General features: G+C 40.8%; 1 protein-coding gene across 1 annotated transcript in view; it reads right to left on the bottom strand.

Annotated features, from left to right (window-relative positions):
• Positions 1-625: 625 nt before the first annotated feature.
• Positions 626-17824, bottom strand: part of ABRAXAS2 (abraxas 2, BRISC complex subunit) — a 35213-nt gene continuing 18014 nt past the window's right edge. Inside the window, exons 5-9 of the mRNA XM_003312815.6 lie at positions 10821-11011; positions 8728-8847; positions 8126-8210; positions 6139-6253; positions 626-2794 (exon numbers count right to left, since the gene is read on the bottom strand). Of these exons, the coding sequence (XP_003312863.1) occupies positions 2325-2794; positions 6139-6253; positions 8126-8210; positions 8728-8847; positions 10821-11011 (981 nt within the window). The 3' untranslated portion in view covers positions 626-2324. The remainder of the gene's footprint in view (positions 2795-6138; positions 6254-8125; positions 8211-8727; positions 8848-10820; positions 11012-17824) is intronic.

Below are 17824 nucleotides of genomic sequence, written 5' to 3'. Positions count from 1 at the left end.
TCACTCAGCCCTGCTGAAAACACTCTCCCCTTGCATTTTGGAAGAGAGACATCACTCAGCCCTGCTGAAAACACTCTCCCCTTGCATTTTGGAAGAGAGACATCACTCAGCCCTGCTGAAAACACTCTCCCCTTGCATTTTGGAAGAGAGACATCGCTCAGCGGGAATGGCTCCCTCAGAATCCAGAATACACCTGTTAGCCAGCTGACCCTTGTTCTAAAGTGATCCCACAATTCCTAAGATGCTCTCAGGCAGCAAGTTCTACAGTATCTCTACTGTTAGGGAATCCAGGCTGAGGAGTCACTTTAAACAAGATCAGTTCCTCTGTGGAAGATGCCTTTTGGGGACCTCTCCAAGATTCAATTTTATACACAATTGATACTTAGTTCTGTAGGTAACATGAAATCAACAGAAATATTTTGGAAACAGAAACTCCTAAAAATCACAGAAACATTTTAGCAAGTTGTGTTCCTGGATGTCTCCTGAAACCAGCCTGACAAAAACTTTGTATGAAGATGAGTTTTAATGCCCTTTAAAAAGCTCTTTTCAGTCCATGATGAATTGCCAGAATGAGTACACTGAGGCAAGGCCTTGTCCGGTGCTGAGACAGACATTAAAACAATGGTACCATGATTAAATAAGTTTTTTATTGTCACATTTAACTGCTTTGTCAGATATACATTGTAGATTTCAGTATGGCATCAAAATAAAAATATTTTCCTGAATGTCAAAATCTGAACAGAGGAGACGGTAATGGCACTTAAAAAAAAATAAATTCACACTGGCGCTGAAGCTGTGTAGTAGGTAGCTGATAACAACTGGAACACATTTGCAGATAAAGTGGTCTGCAGCGTTTTAAATCAAATGGCAGTGGTGTAAGGCCAACATAACCAGGAGAGTAGTTAAAAGACAGACCCCCATAGAGTGGCGATCCAAAGAACGGCAGTTCTAGCATTTCATTTTCCGTCTATATGATACTGTCTAATTTAGTATTGGAACTGGAGCTCAGTGAGTAAATGTGTATCCTATAAACTGAAACTACTTTTTCAGAACCCAGATTTTAAGCCTTCAACAACTTCCTTATTCTTACAGGTTTTAACTAGTTCAAAGGAAAGGCAGTTAAACTCCAAGTATTAACCTCATGGCTGTCCTTGTCATAAATGGTGGGTCTTGCTGTTTCCAAACCAGAAGCTCAACATGCTCCTGAATGTCTTAGTGGTTTCACACGTTGTGGGCAAAACTAGAAAACAAGTAGTCATTCAATAAAAATATAAGTGCATCCCAAGAGAGTCTCTACACATACTGAATTATTCCCCAAATGGCAACTTAAAATAAAATAAGTATGGTTATTCAGCTTGAAAATGAATCTTTATTCACCAAGATTCCCAAACAGTTTATTATTAAATGTCTTTCCTCCACAGATAAAACTAACACTAGGATTTGTCAGAAGATCTAAATGAGTTATATCTCCTCTGTATGAACTCAGCTAATCCTACCGTGTCTGGAATCTGTTCATTATAAAACTCACTCCTTCTGTTCTCCACTGCTGTGTGTCCTCCAAGATTCCAGAACAGAGACCATAAATGTGCCAGTGCAACACAGTAGTCACTGTAATCCATCAAAGAAAAAATAATTAATTTATTTTATGACGTATTTATTTGGATGATTACTTACTGGTAATTAGTATCTCTACTTTTTTTTTTTTAAAGGCAACCATTTTAAGTGATAATACATATCAAGCTAGTAGAAAAAAGTTGGAAGCCCTCTCTTTTATCTCACAAAGTCATGCAGACAAGAGAAGGTATATCTGATTTGTTCCAATCAGGCTTCTTGGAATTATCAAAATTTCTTTTCTGGCAAAGATGAATTTGGCTCATCATAGAAAGAAGTTCTTTGAAGGCTGCTGCTAAACTTGCTTCCCTTTGAAAAAGTAAATTTCAAGGCATGATAGTGCAAGAGGTAAGTTTTTGATTTATAGAACATTTATAGACTAATTGTGCTTAGTCTCTAATTTCCAATTTATTTTAAAGAACAGAAACTACGCTGATAAGTTTCACTTTGCCTAAATTTACCAGTATATCCATGAATCGCACCAGAATTAGGACAATTCGATTATCTTAATGATTCTGTCATGAAACTTGCACACTGTATCCGAAGGTAAAGAGCAGCGGATGGAGGCTCCCACAAGTTCTGTGCACAAGGACTCTCTTCTCGGGAGTTAAGGTATCCGAGAGAGCAGTTCTCCCCCCAGATTAAGTTCTCAAAAACCCTCTCAGTAAGCAATGAAGAAAAACAGTGCTAGGTGGAGAGTTTCTTTTGTTTAGTTAAATCTGGGAGGTCTGAGTGTTCCTGGGGTCCTCGTCGGGATGTGCCATGGGTCGAGAATCCTTTGAATGTGAGTATTCACTATTAGAAGGCTCTGTAGGGTCAATCAAATTTTCATAATCACTGTCGTCTGAATCCTCACCACTGTCTCCAGCTGCTCTGTGGGGAGGAGGAAGGTCAGCCCCACTTCCAGGATACTTCAGTCCGGCACTGGTGGAAGCATAATTGGAAGAGCCCACAGCTTGAGGTCGAGGCATAAAGACACTCCTTTCCATGCGAGAGTGGCTCAAAGTACTTTCTTGATTGTTTGGGTGAAAATCAGAGTAAGGGGGAGGAGGATCCGAGGCCTCTGCATCTCCAAGTGTACTTCTGCCTTCAGCTGCAAACCCAGAGGACGGCATCCGAGGACTGAACGCTGGGTCCAAGCTTTCAGACGGCATCTGTCTGCTTAACACTGCCTGCTGCAATCCTGGATGAAAACAAAGAATATTCTAACACTTTCTAGATTCTCACAGCTTTTCATCTCAATGTATAACATGGCCAACCTGAATGTTCTGGAAAATAGCAGTGAGGCAATGAAGCTGACTGTCACTATTAATTATTTTACAATTGCATAGTACTTGATAATTTACAAGGTATTTCCCTACACATTAATTCATTTAAGGCCATGACAAATTTCTGAAGTGTTATAATTATCGTTATTATTACTGTTTCCATTATAGATGCAAAGAAACCAGAGTTCTGAAAGGTGAGGTGATGTGACTAAGCGGACAGCTGGAAGTGGGCCTGAGACTCAGAATGCCGGCTCTGTCGCTCCACAACCTGTGCTGGTTCCCTGGCGTGGGGCTTGCTGTGTCACACTGTGGGACCCAAAGGTTGAAATGGAAACGTCCTGTACACGGAATGGAAATGTGAGATTCTTTCTTTGGCAGCCTCCTATCAAAAAACCGATTTCTTTATAGCTACCTGTCATAATATACCTCTTTCATAATACACTTATACACCTTAAATAATAATACACTTATACGCCTTTATAGCTACCTGTCATAATACACTTATATACCTTAAAACTTTAAAAACCCTATCTTAAGTAGATACTGAACCACAGTTTTACTCTATTTTTATTAGTGTTGTGAAAGAACCCACATAATCCATATAGCCTTGAAAGTTTTTGTAGGTAACATTTCAATTTTTAAAAAATATTATAAAACTGATACAGAGTCATACAATATTTAGAATATTTAGAAAGGAAAAAAGAAAATAAAAGCTGCCCACAATTCCATCATCCCAATAACACTGTCAGGATGAAAAGGGCACAGGCTTTCAAGCGAAGAGAACTAAATTGTAAGTATCAGACCCTCACTTCCTTGCTGTGTTACAGAAGTCACTAATCCTTGCTGAACTCCAGTTTTATTATCCAGCTTTGGGTGTTTGTCTGTACATGTATATAAAACACGGCTGACATTACCTGGTTTACACTGTTTTATATCCTAGTTTTCTGTTTGTTGAGACAGGGTCTCACTCTGTCACCCAGGCTGGAGTGCAGTGACACAATCACGGCTCACTGCAGCCTTGACCTGTCAGGCTCAGGTGATTCTCCCACCTCAGCCTCCCAAGAAGCTGGGACTAGAGGTGCATGCCACCATGCCTGGCTTTTTTTTTTTTTGAAGTAGAGATGGGGTTTTGCCATGTTGCGCAGGCTGGTCTTGAACTCCTGGGCACCAGTGATCCACCTGCCTCGGCCTCCCAAAGTGCTGAGATTACAGGCGTGAGCCACCATGGTTGGCCTAGTTTTTCTTTCTTTTTTTTTTTTTTTTTTTTTTTTTTTTTTTTGAGACAGAGTCTTGCTCTGTTGCCCAGGCTGGAGTGCAGTGGTGTGATCTCGGCTCACTGCAACCTCCGCCTCCTGGGTTCAAACGATTCTCCTGCCTCAGCCTCCCGAGTAGCTGGGATTACAGGTGCCTGCCACCACGCCCAGCTAATTTTTGTATTTTTAGTAGAGACAGGATTTCACCATGTTGGTCAGGCTGGTCTCGAACTCCTGACCTCGTGATCCACCCACTTTGGTCTCCCAAAGTGCTGGGATTACACGTGTGAGCCAGCATGCCCGGCCTCTTTATTTTATTTTATTTTTTTTGAGACAGTCTCACTCTGTTGCCCAGGCTGGAGTGCAGTGGTGTGATCTCGGCTCACTGCAACCTCCGCCTCCTGGGTTCAAACGATTCTCCTGCCTCAGCCTCCCGAGTAGCTGGGATTACAGGTGCCTGCCACCACGCCCAGCTAATTTTTGTATTTTTAGTAGAGACAGGATTTCACCATGTTGGTCAGGCTGGTCTCGAACTCCTGACCTCGTGATCCACCCGCTTTGGTCTCCCAAAGTGCTGGGATTACACGTGTGAGCCAGCATGCCCGGCCTCTTTATTTTATTTTATTTTTTTTGAGACAGTCTCACTCTGTTGCTCAGGCTGGAATGCAGTGGTATGATCTTGGCTCACTGCAACCTCCACCTCCCAGGTTCAAGAATTCTCCTGCCTTGGCCTCCCTAGTAGCTGGGATTACAGGTGCACGCCACCATGACCAGCTAATTTTTGTATTTTTAGTACAGACGAGGTATCACCACTTTGGCCAGGCTAGTCTTGAACTCCTGACCTCAGGTGATCTGCCTGCCTCGGCCTCCCAAAGTGCTGGGATTACAGGCGTGAGCCACCGCGCCCAGCCCTATCTGTATTTCTGATTATTTCTAGAAAAATGTAACAGTAAATCAGACTGTTATATTTGCCTGGAAACATAAATTACATTTTAACTGGATTATATATATTCTTATTAAATTAGAAAAGTTTAGCCCTAACCTTATCTTTTACACTTGACATTATCTGCCATACATTTATAAATTTTACACACAGATATTAATTCTGGTGGTGTTACAGCAAACATGGCTGTTATGCTGGAATTATTAGGTTTATGAGCCTAATTCTCATTCAGTCAGTTTGTTCCTTAGCCTAATGGTGTCTATTCATCCATGGCTACCAAAACTAGACATTTAAAACCTTTACTAAGACCAGACTTAAAGCTAAAAGAATATTTGGTAGCTCCTCTATGAGGCTATATTAAAACAGGACACAGACTGGGTGTGGTGGCGGCTCACGCCTGTAATCCCAGCACTTTGGGAGGCTGAGGCGGGTAGATCACCTGAGGCCGAGACCAGCCTGGCCAACATGGTGAAACCACATCTCTACTAAAAAAACAAGAAAAAAAAAATACAAAAATTAGCTGGGCATGGTGGCAGACACCTATAGTCCCAGCTACTCAGGAGACTGAGGCAGGAGAATCGTTTGAACCCAGGAGGTGGAGGTTGCAGTGAGCCAAGATCACGCCACTGACTCCAACCTGGGTGACAGAGGGAGATTCCGTCTTAAAAAAACAAAAAACAAAAAAGACAGGACACAGTGCCTACCTGCTGGACATGCCAGGGTGGTTAACTTAGTAACAACCACCACATTCACTATAACTAGATCCGATTGTCAATATATACACAAATCTGTATCAATAACTTCTTGGGATTTATTCTGATTTCCACTTCAGCTTTTCTACCTTTCGTCTTCGTTTTCTTCAAGTGTCAGAGAATTGAGGGGCTACTATGAAAAACAGCACTTGCCCTCCAGAGAAGCTGAACAAGAGACTGCTCTGCCCCAGCCAGGCTAATCTGAGACTTGATGAGCGTAGAAAGAGGCACATAATTTATTGTATAGTATAATCTGATGTTTAAAACAACATTTCCCTGATACTGAATGGTAAAATTAATAAGAAACTTACTTCTTTCTTGTTCCTTTTCATTTTTCCTCTGAGTGATTTGTCTTCTTAATTTGTTCACTTCCGCCTGACAAGATTCAACAACTCGCTCACTCTTTTCAACATCTGCACACACTGCCTGAGGAAAAAAATGACAACGAGGTTAGCTTCAAGTTCAAGCACAAGGCATTCCATAAATTCAGCACTGATTACAACTCTAGGAAAAGTCCAGATGGTTTATTGAGTTAAAAAGCAGCCACATAAGGTAGAACAAAATCATGAAAGCCCAAAAGACTAGAATTGTTATTATTCACTGATTTGCTTTAATTTTAAGATGATTATGCTATTTAGCTTATAAATTCTTGACCAATTAGGGTAAGATAGGAAAGATCTACTCTTTCCTTTGATTAATCATTTTTATTGAAATGAAAAGGGAACTCTTGGTACCAGTTTAGCATACAAAGGAAGAACAAAAGATAAGACAGGAATAAGATGCTTTCAACTTTTATTTATTACCAACATTCAAAAAATCAGATAAGACAATTTAACAGAAAATATTTTTAAAGAAAAGTTGAAAAAAGTTTCAAAGTCAAGGTTTAATAAAAGATAGCTATCTGAGACTACATCTGTGTAATTTAGCTATTTATAATCCTGAGAACACTCTATGTGATTTGGTATTTTCAAAGCAGGCCTTATTCAATCAACAATGAAATATAACAGCCACTTTTGGCCAGTGCTGATATTCTGAAAAGGGCATGGTCATGAATTCAGGACAAAAAGCTATTTTCCACTGCAAGTTCCTTCCATAGCAGAAATACCAGAAGCTTCCAGAAAGTAGGCTGGTGACCAGTGAGTCTGTATAAAGTTCCCTATTCTGGTAGGTGCGCAGTGGCCCTAATTTGGAACACTAGACTGGAAATGGCTCTTGCATGCTTCTCCCTTTGCCCCGGGCTGAACTCAGCCTGTTTTCCTCTTTTTCAGTATCTGCCTTCATTCCTCTTTTTACTCACTGAGGCCTTCATCCTTTTTATTTTTATATTTTAGAGATGAGGTCTCACTCTGTCACCTGGGTTGGAGTGCAGTGGCACAATTGTAGCTCACTGCAGCCTTGACCTCCTGTACTCAAGCAATCCTCCTTCCTCAGCTTCCCAAGTAGCTGAGGACTACAGGTGCATGCTGCCACACCTGGCTAATTTTTAACTATTTTGTAGAAATAGGGTCTCATTATGTTGCCCAGGCTGATCTCGAACTCCTTGGCTCAAGCGACCCTCTTGCCTAGGCCTCCCAAAATGCTGGGATGACAGGTGTGAGCCACCATGCCGGGCCAAAGCCTTTTTCCTTAAAGTCAGGCTTTCTCCAGGTCTGGGAGAGCTTCATCAACTTTACCACTTTCTTTGCTGTACTCAAAGGCCAGTTCAAAGGCTCTTTTGTTCTTAGGTTTTAGAGCAAACTACTCCTAAGAACACAGCGGGGATGATGAAAAGAATGTGGGAAAGTATCGTTAGCACCGAGCTCAGTATTTGGCTCACAGGAGATGTTTCCATTGATGTCTGTTGCATAAATGACTAGGAGTGAACAGGCTCTGCCGAGATCCTCCCACTCGATGGAGGCAGCTGGGGGCAAAGTGAGTGAACTAGGATGAAGAAGCAGAGATGCAACCAGTTATGGCTGCCTTTTGATATTGCCTCTACTTAGAATATAACTGATGGAGACAGCTATGTTCTTAGCAAGCCCTTCTACATTTTCCTAGAAAAACTACTATCACAAATGGGGCTGTAAGTATTTGAAACAGTAGTATTAACAATCTACTTCAGGCACAGAGTGAGTGAGCCAGGCTTCTGCAAGACGGCATGAATCATTATTCCACAGCTTGACTCTGTTCTGGGAAAGCAGATTCTGACTTTCGGATCCTAACTCTATTTGTCAGTTGGAAGATAATTCAAAATTAAAGTAGAATTAAAAGCTTTTGGGCAAGACAAATAAGATGAAAACTAATAAATAAATCAGTTACCTGAACTTTCTCCTGAAGTGCATTATAAACCTGATAAATCGCCCTGATGTCTTTCATCACTCCATCCTTGTCAAAAAAGTCAGTACTGGAAGACAAACAGAAAAAAGATGCCTCAAGGTTATCATAACTGCGGTGAAATGGAAAGGCATTTTTCCTGCCTCTTCCACTTTATTGTTTAAATGCTGTGACTCCGAGGTGACAGTGTTTAAGGAATAATGCCCATACCACAAGAATTACAGAAGAGAAATTTAAAAAACCCATGTTACCAAGATCATTTAAAAAATAATAAAAAGCTATGTATTTTTCAGTGACTATGTTTAGCTTTTAGAACCTCAGAAATAATACTCTATCCAAAACTTTTGTATCAATTACAAAAAATATTGTGGCAAATGATTTAAAAAATTCATAAAAGTAAACTATCTTTTCAACAAGAACAAAATTTTGATATATGCTGGTGGTATCTAGACAATTACCTTACTGTATTCTTCAATTTTAATCATATCAAACTTGGTTTTACATTTTTCCATACACCTTTTAAATGTTATTAACAAAAGAAATATTGCTGACAAAAGAAAAAACTAGCACTTTACCTTTCAACTTACCCATGTTCTTTAATCACTTTGGCATAACTCTGAGAAGTATTTGGCACTGAAGACACTTTGTACTCTTGCTGGCTAGTATTTCCTAGATTGGGAATAGCGAGTGATATCCTCTGATTATACCTATGGGAAAAATTCAGAAAGAGATCATGTTAAATGTACCATTCTATCATATTCAAGTGAGATTGACAGTCTAAAAAAAAAGGGCTGGGTGTGGTGGCTCACACCTCTAATCTCAGCACTTTGGGAGGCCGAGGCAGGCAGATCACCTGAGGTCAGGAGTTCGAGACCAACGCCAGCCTGGCCAACATGGTGAAACCCTGTCTCTACTAAAAATAAAAAAAAATTAGCCGGGCATGGTGGTGCACACCTGTAGTCTCAGCTACTCGGGAGGCTGAGGCAGGAGAATCACTTGAACCCAGGAGGCGGAGGTTGCAATGAGCCAAGATTGTGCCACTGCACTCCAGCCTGGGCAACAGCAAGACTGTATCTCTAAATAAATAAATAAATAAATAATTTTTTTAAAAGGGCATGCGTGGTGGCATGTGCCTATAGTCCCAGCTACTTAAGAGGCTGAGGTGACAGGATCAGGAGTTCAAGGTGGCAGTGAAATATGATAGTGCCACTGTACTCCAGCCTGGTGACAGGGTAAGACCCTGTCTCCAAAATAATAGTAATAATAAAATTAAAATAAATAAAAGTAATTAACTAAAACAAGAATGGGGCTTGGTGATAGGAGTCTTAGTTGCTGACATTGGTAAACTAACAGGAAGGTCTCACGGAGCACCTCCTTCTACAGACAACCCAAGGATACATGAATTAGTAATGTTTTCCCTTCTGTAAAGTAAAACCTTGCTTATCAACTCCTTGAGAGCACAGGTCATGCCTTACACATCTTTTGTATACTCACAGTGACTGACACAATGCTGAGCCTGTCGTAAGTGCTCAAGAGATACCCACAGATTACATAATGAAATCTTATAAAAACCTTTTTAACAATTAACAATTATTTTCACTGATGTCAATTTAATTTATTCTACAACAAATAAACTTCCAGAGGGAAACCATTTTGCTGTTTACAAACATGATCATATAATCATAGGGGTGTTTTTTTTGTTTTTTGGTTTAACAAGTTCACAATGCAAAACCCTTGTTAACCAGCAGGTGGATCAATTTCACAATTTTGTATTTGAAATTTATGTTTCAAAATTATAATCAGACTTCCACAGCAATAAAACTGCATTTCCACATAGTGGATTATGGAGAAGCAAATGATGATTTCCAGCTATTTATTCCTTATAAGAATTTATGCATAATAAACATGTCTTGTTAATGCTTCTTGATCCAAAAACAATTTTATGTAAATAACTGACAAGAAAAATACCTTCTGTAACCACAAAAAGAGCTAAAGGGAATAATACAAGTTTTTATTTAAAGATGCATAAAGTTTTGGGAGGCCGAGGCAGGTGGATCACCTGAGGTCAGGAGTTCAAAACCAGCCTGGCCAACATGGGCAAAACCCCGTCTCTACTAAAAATACAAAAAAATTAGCCAGCATGGTGGTGTGTGCCTGTAATCCCAGCTACTCGAGAGGCTAAGGCAAGAGAATCGCTTGAACCTGGGAAGCAGAGGTTGCAGTGAGCCGAGATTGCACCACTGCACTCCAACCTGAGTGACAGAGCTGGACTCCGTCTCAAAAAAAAAAAAAAAAAAGCATAAAATGCACTATAATGCACATTTTTGAAGTCACGAATCTCAATGACTTGTACCAACATCCTTTTTTTTTTTTTGAGATGGATTCTTGCTCTGTTGCCAGGCAGGAGTGCAGTGGCACAATCTCGGCTCACTGCAACCTCTGCCTCCAGGTTCAAGCGATTCTTCTGCCTCAGCCTCCCGAGTAGCTGGGAATACAGCCACGTGCCACCACACCCAGCTAATTTTTGAATTTCACCATGTTGGCCAGGATGGTCTCAGTCTCTTGACCTCATGATCCATCCGCCTCAGCCTTCCAAAGTGCTGGGATTACAGGCGTGAGCCACCACGCCTCGTCCCAACGTCCTTCTTATATGTGAGGCAGATGGAAAAGCAAGCTTTACCTTCTATTTGGTCTGAAGAGCACATATTCTAAAGCGTGAGTGGAATTGTTGGCAGTGGAGATGAAGCTGAAGAGAAGAAAGACGAGGTCGGGCACGCCGAGGATGCGGGTGAGCTGCTTGTGAAGAACCTGCTCTCTGTAGGACATCTGCTGCTGCGTATTGCGCCGGAATCTGTACCACCCAATGACTTTCTGAAAGAAAAGTGTGAAAAGTTGCATGAAATCTTACAAATTTAATTCTGAATGTATCCATACAAACACACATGCACAAATGTTCATAGCAGCTTTATGTGCAAAAGCCCCACCCTGGAACAACCCAAGCGTCCATGAGCAGGAGCATGGATAAACAGACTGTGCTTCAGGCATATGCTGGAATCCTACTTAGTGATAAAAAGGAACATGAATGAGTCCCAAAATAACTATCCTGAGTGAAAGAAGCTAGACACCTCCTCACTAAAAGAAGTATAGGTTATAGGATTCTATTTATACAAAATTCTAGAAAATGAAAACTAATCTAGTGACATAAAGAAGATCAGTGGTTAACAGGAATTGGGGGAGAAGGCAGGACTGGAAAGGCACGAGGAAGCTTTTGTAGGTGAAGGAGATGCTCGTTATCTTAATATGGTGATGGTTTCACAAGTTTACACATACATCAAACTTCTAAGAGCATACATTTGAGATATGTGTTATATGTCAATTTTACCTCAATAAATCTATTTTAAAAGTTTAGCATTTTCAGCTCTAACTATAGCATAACTAAACTGGCTAATGAAACTGTTATGCACTCTGGAAGAATACTTCTCATAATGTGATTTATTGGTCATCAGGAAGACAGATGACTTCAGAGATATCTGAAAGACTGCTAAAGTGCAGATTCCTGGACCCCATCCCTAAAGTGCAGATTCCTGGACCCCACCCAAATCTGCAGAATCAGAACCTCTCAAGATAGAGCCAGGAATCTGAATTTAAGTAAGTTTCTGAATTTTTCTTTTGCATACTGAAATTTAAAAACATCTGTTTTCAAAACATTTAATTCTTTATTAGAAGATCAATCTTCATACAGCTTCCTTCTTTGAAACCAACTCTGAGTTAAAATCTTGTTTTAAGAAGCAAAGGTAGTTTAAATCTAATAGTGTCATATTAAAATTAAAATTAATAGTAAATTGAGATTGTTTTGACATTTTCATGTAGAAAGTAAGCCAACTTTTGCTGAGGCTAGCATTGTCACAAATATTTTCACTAATTATTACACCACTCTAAGTGAATAATGTTTTCTCCATTGAGTTCATATCATATGCAAAGAACTACAGAGAACAAAGAAATAAGCAAAAGTTCCTGACTTAAGGAGTACTACTGAACATAAAACATATCTTCCCATAGATTAAAGCAATTAATTCTGATATCCCTTAAATAAAAAGAAAACCCAAGCCTTTCTCTCAGGGTATAATTTTTTTTTTTTTTTTTTTTTTGAGACAGAGTCTTGCTTTGTCACTCAGGCTAGAGTGCAGTGGCATGATCTCGGCTCACAGCAACCTCCACCTCCTGGGTTCAAGCGATTCCCCTGCTTCAGCCTCCCGAGCAGCTGGTATTACAGGCATGTGCCACCGCGCCTGGCTAATTTATTTTTAGTAGAGATGAGGTTTCACCATGTTGGCTAGGTGGGTCTCGAACTCCTGACCTCAAGTGATCCACCCGCCTCAGCCTCCTAAAGTGCTGGGATTACAGGCATTGAGCCACTGTGCCTGGCCTCAGTATATAATCTGATAGAAGAGATGTTTTGTCCGAAGTTACAGAGCTCATGAGTGACAGCCAAGATGTGGAATCAAGATGCCTGCCTGTTTCCACTGGGCAACACTAACTTTCACATTCTACACTAGACATGATGGTGGCCATAAAAAAGGTAAAAGTAGTTTTCCTTTCAAGAAAACTTGGATACAATTAGATAGAGCTATTGATGCAGGTGAACATGGCACATTTCATTCTAAGATTCAATACTCTGTACCCAACTCCTACTTGGAATGTTGGAATTACCTACTCAGCAAACCTCAGGCATGCCCTGCACTTCCCCTGCCTTCCTGCAAAGACCTGAACAGTGCTCAGCACACTGGCTGTTTTCATGAAATACTCATTGACTAGCAGAATCTTGCAAGTGGCTACTGGATGACTAATAGTGCTTTTCAGTTATGCCAATTTGAACTATTTTATTTCATTTTTTTTCCTAGCTGCCTTTGTTTTGTTTTGTTTTGTTTTTTTGGTTTTTGAGATGGAGTCTTGCTCTGTGGCCCAGGCTGGAGAGCAGTGGCGCGATCTTGGCTCAAGCAACCTCCACCTCCTAGGTTCAAGCAATTCTCATGCCTCAGCCTCCTAAGTAGCTGGGATTACAGGAGTGTATTGCCACAACCAGCTGCATTTTTAGTAAAGATGGGATTTTACCATGTTGGCCAGGCTGGTCTCGAACTGCTGACCTCCAGTGATCTGCCAGCCTTGGCCTCCCAAAGTGCTGGCATTACAGGTGTGAGCCACAGTGCCTGGCATATAATAGCTTATTGATTTGATAGATGCCAACAGTTCTAAATAGATTCTCCTGGCTGGGTGTGGTGACTCACTACTGTAATCCAAGCACTTTGGGAGGCCAAGGCAGGAGGATCACTTGAGCCCAGGAGTTTGAGCCCGGCCTGAGCAAGATAGCAAGACCCCATCTCTACAAAAAATTTAAAAAGCACACGCCTGTGGTCCTAGCTACCCAGGAGGCTGAGGCAGGGGGATCACTTGAGCCCAGGAGGGCCAGGCTACAGTGAGCTGTGATCATGCCATTGTACCAGGGTGGCTAACAGAGCAAGACTCTGTCTCAAAAAACAAAACAAAACAAAACAAAACAGATTCTCCTGTCATTCTCATCAATGAAGAATGAGATGCCAAATTAATGTGTATTGGTGATATCTTTGATTCTACCTTTTAGAGCTAACGAACAAACTAGTTGCAAAGCTACTGAGAAACTAAGTCACTGATGTTGAAAAGCACATTTTGCATAGCTATATTTGGGACATGATGAAGAATTATGGATACCTTTCCCTAAAACCTTGTCTCTGCTTATGTTTCTCGGCCAATTTTTCACACAGACTATTCTATCCACAGACCACAGACTATTCTCTATGCTAGGCATTTGCTTACATTTTCATCCCAATATGGGCACGTTTATTGTCTTTAGCTTGTGTTCTTTTGGCCTTATGATGATACAAGGATGGCTGTTTCAGTTACTGTTATCAATTTCAGAGCTTCCGGAAAGCACGAATCCTCCTTACTTGCTTTGTTTGGCCTTAGCCTAAAACCTGAGGCTTGTGCAAACATTGTAAGCACATATGGATTCTGCCAGAACAGTAATTCAGCCTGTGACCAAACTGTACCTACTGGCGGATTTTCTTATCAAAAACATTAGCCTCTATCTTAAGCCTAACATTTTACATGTACCTTGTGGGTCATATAACCACCCTTTTGAGGTAATGATAAAATTTTGTACTTATCCTAGGGGAAAAAATCCAAACAAGAATTATAAAGCTTTTTTTTGAAATCTAAGTGTTATATATCATCTCCGTCTTTGTGCTGGAAATTCAGATTTTTGAAAAAAATCCTTACAGAGTTCATACTTTCTATAAGGTACCAAAGGAAATATATAGCTCCCACTCTCAACAAATATCAAGGAAATGAAACATATTTTCCAAGTAAAATGAAACAACAAACTCATATCACTAATTGCAAAGGAGAACACGAACATTTGTTTTAGCACAAAATTCTATAAAATCAAAACTACAGACCAACTTTTAACTGTTTTGAGACTCTTGGCCGCAGAAAAAGCAGTCAACTCTAGATAGCAACCAACGAGTGGCCTTCTGTGTCTCAAACAGCAAACCTCCTTAAAAATGCCAAAATTAATTTACAAATGTGTCCCTACCTACTAGTGAAAAGACTACATAATAGAGTCTTTTTTTTTTTTTTTGAGTTGGAGTCTTGCTCTGTCGCCCAGGCTGGAGCGCAATGATGCAATCTCAGCTCACTGCAACCTCCACCTCCAGGGTTCAAACCATTCTCCTGCCTCAGGCTTCCGAGTAGCTGGGATTACAGGCATCCGCCATCATGCCCAGCTAATTTTTGTATTTTTGTAGAGACAGGGTTTTGCCATGTCAGCCAGGCAGGTCTTGAACTCCTGACCTCAGGTGATCCATCTGCCTCGGCCTCCCAAAGTGCTGGGATTACAGGCATGAGCCACTGAGCCCGGCTGTAGAGTCTTTGTTTTCAATTTATTTTCAATTATAAAATACATAGTCATTAAAAGAAAAAAAAAACCTTATCAAATAAATTCTTCCTTCATCAATAGATACCCGCACCCTTTATTCACTCCCTTTCCCAAGTCTGACTAGCATCCTTTCAGATCGTTTCCTGTGTATTTGAACACCCACTCAGGCTTTTGTTGTTATATAAAATGGGCTCAAACTACAATCTGCTTTTTTTCATGTAACATAACTTAGAGATCTTTCTATGTCATTACATGAAAACCTCTCTCCTTCTTTGTAAGGACTGCTTCATCTCCCATAGTATGGAAGCACCAACAGAACTGATTTCACTGTTCCCCACTGCTGGACATTTAGGTTGCTTTCAAAATCCCCCCTACAAAATAACCAAACAACAAACATCCTTGTGCACTGGATTGAGGCTGGACGGCTTGGTTTAAACCATGGCTCCATCATGAATTGCTGATGACCTTAAGCAAATGATTTAACCTTAGTTTTCTCAACTATAAAATGAGTAATTTGCCTCATGGGTCTGGTGCAAGGATTAAATGTATCAATACATGTGAAGCGTGCAGAACATGGCCTCGCACAGAGTTCAAGTGTTCAGTTATTCCAGGTTGTTGTATTGTGGTACCCATGTAAAATTATTTTCTTGAGCCAGATTCCTAGAGGTGAAATGGAATATTCAAAATTCTTTCGGTGATTGCAAAACTGTCCTCCCAAATCTCTGTGTTAATTTAGACTCCACCAACTACTGCTTCCCCATTACCCGCAGCCTTGCCAACACTGGGTATTACTAACCTTTTTACTCTTTTGCCAATCTTATGGGCAAAAAATAGTATCTCGTTTCAATTTGTGTTTCCTGATTGAGGTAGAGTATCTTTTCAGTTGTTTCTTGGCCATTTGTGGATTTCTTCTCTTTTTTTTTTCCAAGGCAGGGTCTCGCTCTGTCACCCAGGTGGGAGTGTGCAGTGGCGCGATCTCAGCTCACTGCAAACTCTGCCTCCCGGGTTCAAGCGATTCTCCTGCCTCAGCCTCCTGAGTACCTGGTACAAGAGGCACGTGCCACCACTCCTGGCTAATTTTTTGTATTTTTAGTAGAGACAGGGTTTCACCGTGTTAGCCAGGGTGGTCTCAATCTCCTGACCTCGTGACCCACCTGCCTCCGCCTCCCCAAATGCTGGGATTACAGGCATGAGCCACCGCACCCAGCCGATTTCTTCTTTCTCTTGTGAATTTCCTGTTCATGGTCGTTACTCATTTTTCTCACTTAAAATTTTGAAATCTGCCAGGTGCAGTGGCTCACACCTGTAATCCCAGCACTTGGGGAGGCCGAGGTGGGCAGATCACTTGAGCCCAGGACTTTGAGACCAGCCTGAGCAACATGGCAAAACCCCGTTTGTACTAAAAACAAAAAATTAGCCAGGTGTGGTGGTGCGTACCTGTAGTTGCAGCTACTTGGGGGGCTGAGGTGGGAGGATCACCTGAGCCTGGGAGGTCGAGGCTGCAGTGAGCCATGATCATGCCACTGCACTCCAGCCTGGGGGAAAACATGAGACCCCCATCTCAAAATAAATAAATACAAATAAAATAAAAATTTGAAATCTGTTTTTAAAAAATACTTCCTGGTACTTCTAATATGTAGTGAATGCTCTAGAAAATTCTGCTCCAAAAAGAATCTTTATAGAACAAATTTTAGTTTTAGAAAGTATAATTAAGATTCATGGCTGTCTGCAGTGGCTCATGCCTGTAATCCCAACACTTTGGGAGGCCGAGGCAGGTGGATCACTTGAGTTCGAGACCAGCCTGGGTAACATGGTGAAACCCTGTCTCTACTAAAAATGTAAAAATTAGCCAGGTGTGGTGGTGCACCCCTGTAGTCCCAGCTACTCAGGAGGCTGAGGCAGAAGAACTGCTTGAACCTGGGAGGTGGAGTTTGTAGTGAGCCGAGATCGCGCCACTGCACTGCAGCCTAGGTGACAGAGCCAGACTCCATCTCAAAAAAATAAAAAACTTAAAAAAAAAGTATAATGAAGATTCATAATTTAAAATATGAAAAACGAGGAGGTAAGGTAGCATCTGAGAGATGAGGGACGGGCTGCTAAGAGATTCCAGAATGTCTGCTCCCAGGCAAATCACTAGTATGAGAGCACTGGACCACGTGATGCCTGTGGCTGCTTTAACACTCCTTCCTGGTTGGGCAGGCAGCTTGGTTAGACTACCAGGATGGAGCACCTCTTGAGTTTACTATCATGCATAAAGCTATTTGCCTTTCTTCTGACCTATGCTTCCACACTTCCTATTCTTCCTTTTATCCTTACCTGCTCCTGTACATTAGAATGGCTGTTGTTTTAATATAACTGCACTTACTCCTGACACTGTTAAACAACGGCATTTTGTTTTCTGTTTGACAAGTTGAAAACTTTTATTGGTACTTTCTTCCTCAAGAGATGGTTAGTAACGGATCTATTTTTATAGAATTAATATCCCAAGGTAAAAAAAGTAAAACCCATACATAGTATAACACGGTAAATTACAAATGGCATTATTAGACACTACTGCAACAATAAAACTTTGGTTTATTTTCAGTTGTATTCAGACTTGCTTACCTAGTCTACACATAACTAGAACATCATATGCAAATGTTGATAGAAATAATAAATACATGACCTTTTGGAAAAACACCTGTGTTCAACTTTTTTTTTTTTCTTTTTTTTTT

Source organism: Pan troglodytes, chromosome 8 (assembly GCF_028858775.2).
Source record: "Pan troglodytes isolate AG18354 chromosome 8, NHGRI_mPanTro3-v2.0_pri, whole genome shotgun sequence".
Lineage (NCBI taxonomy): Eukaryota > Metazoa > Chordata > Mammalia > Primates > Hominidae > Pan > Pan troglodytes.
This window is presented reverse-complemented; position numbering and strand designations above follow the sequence as displayed.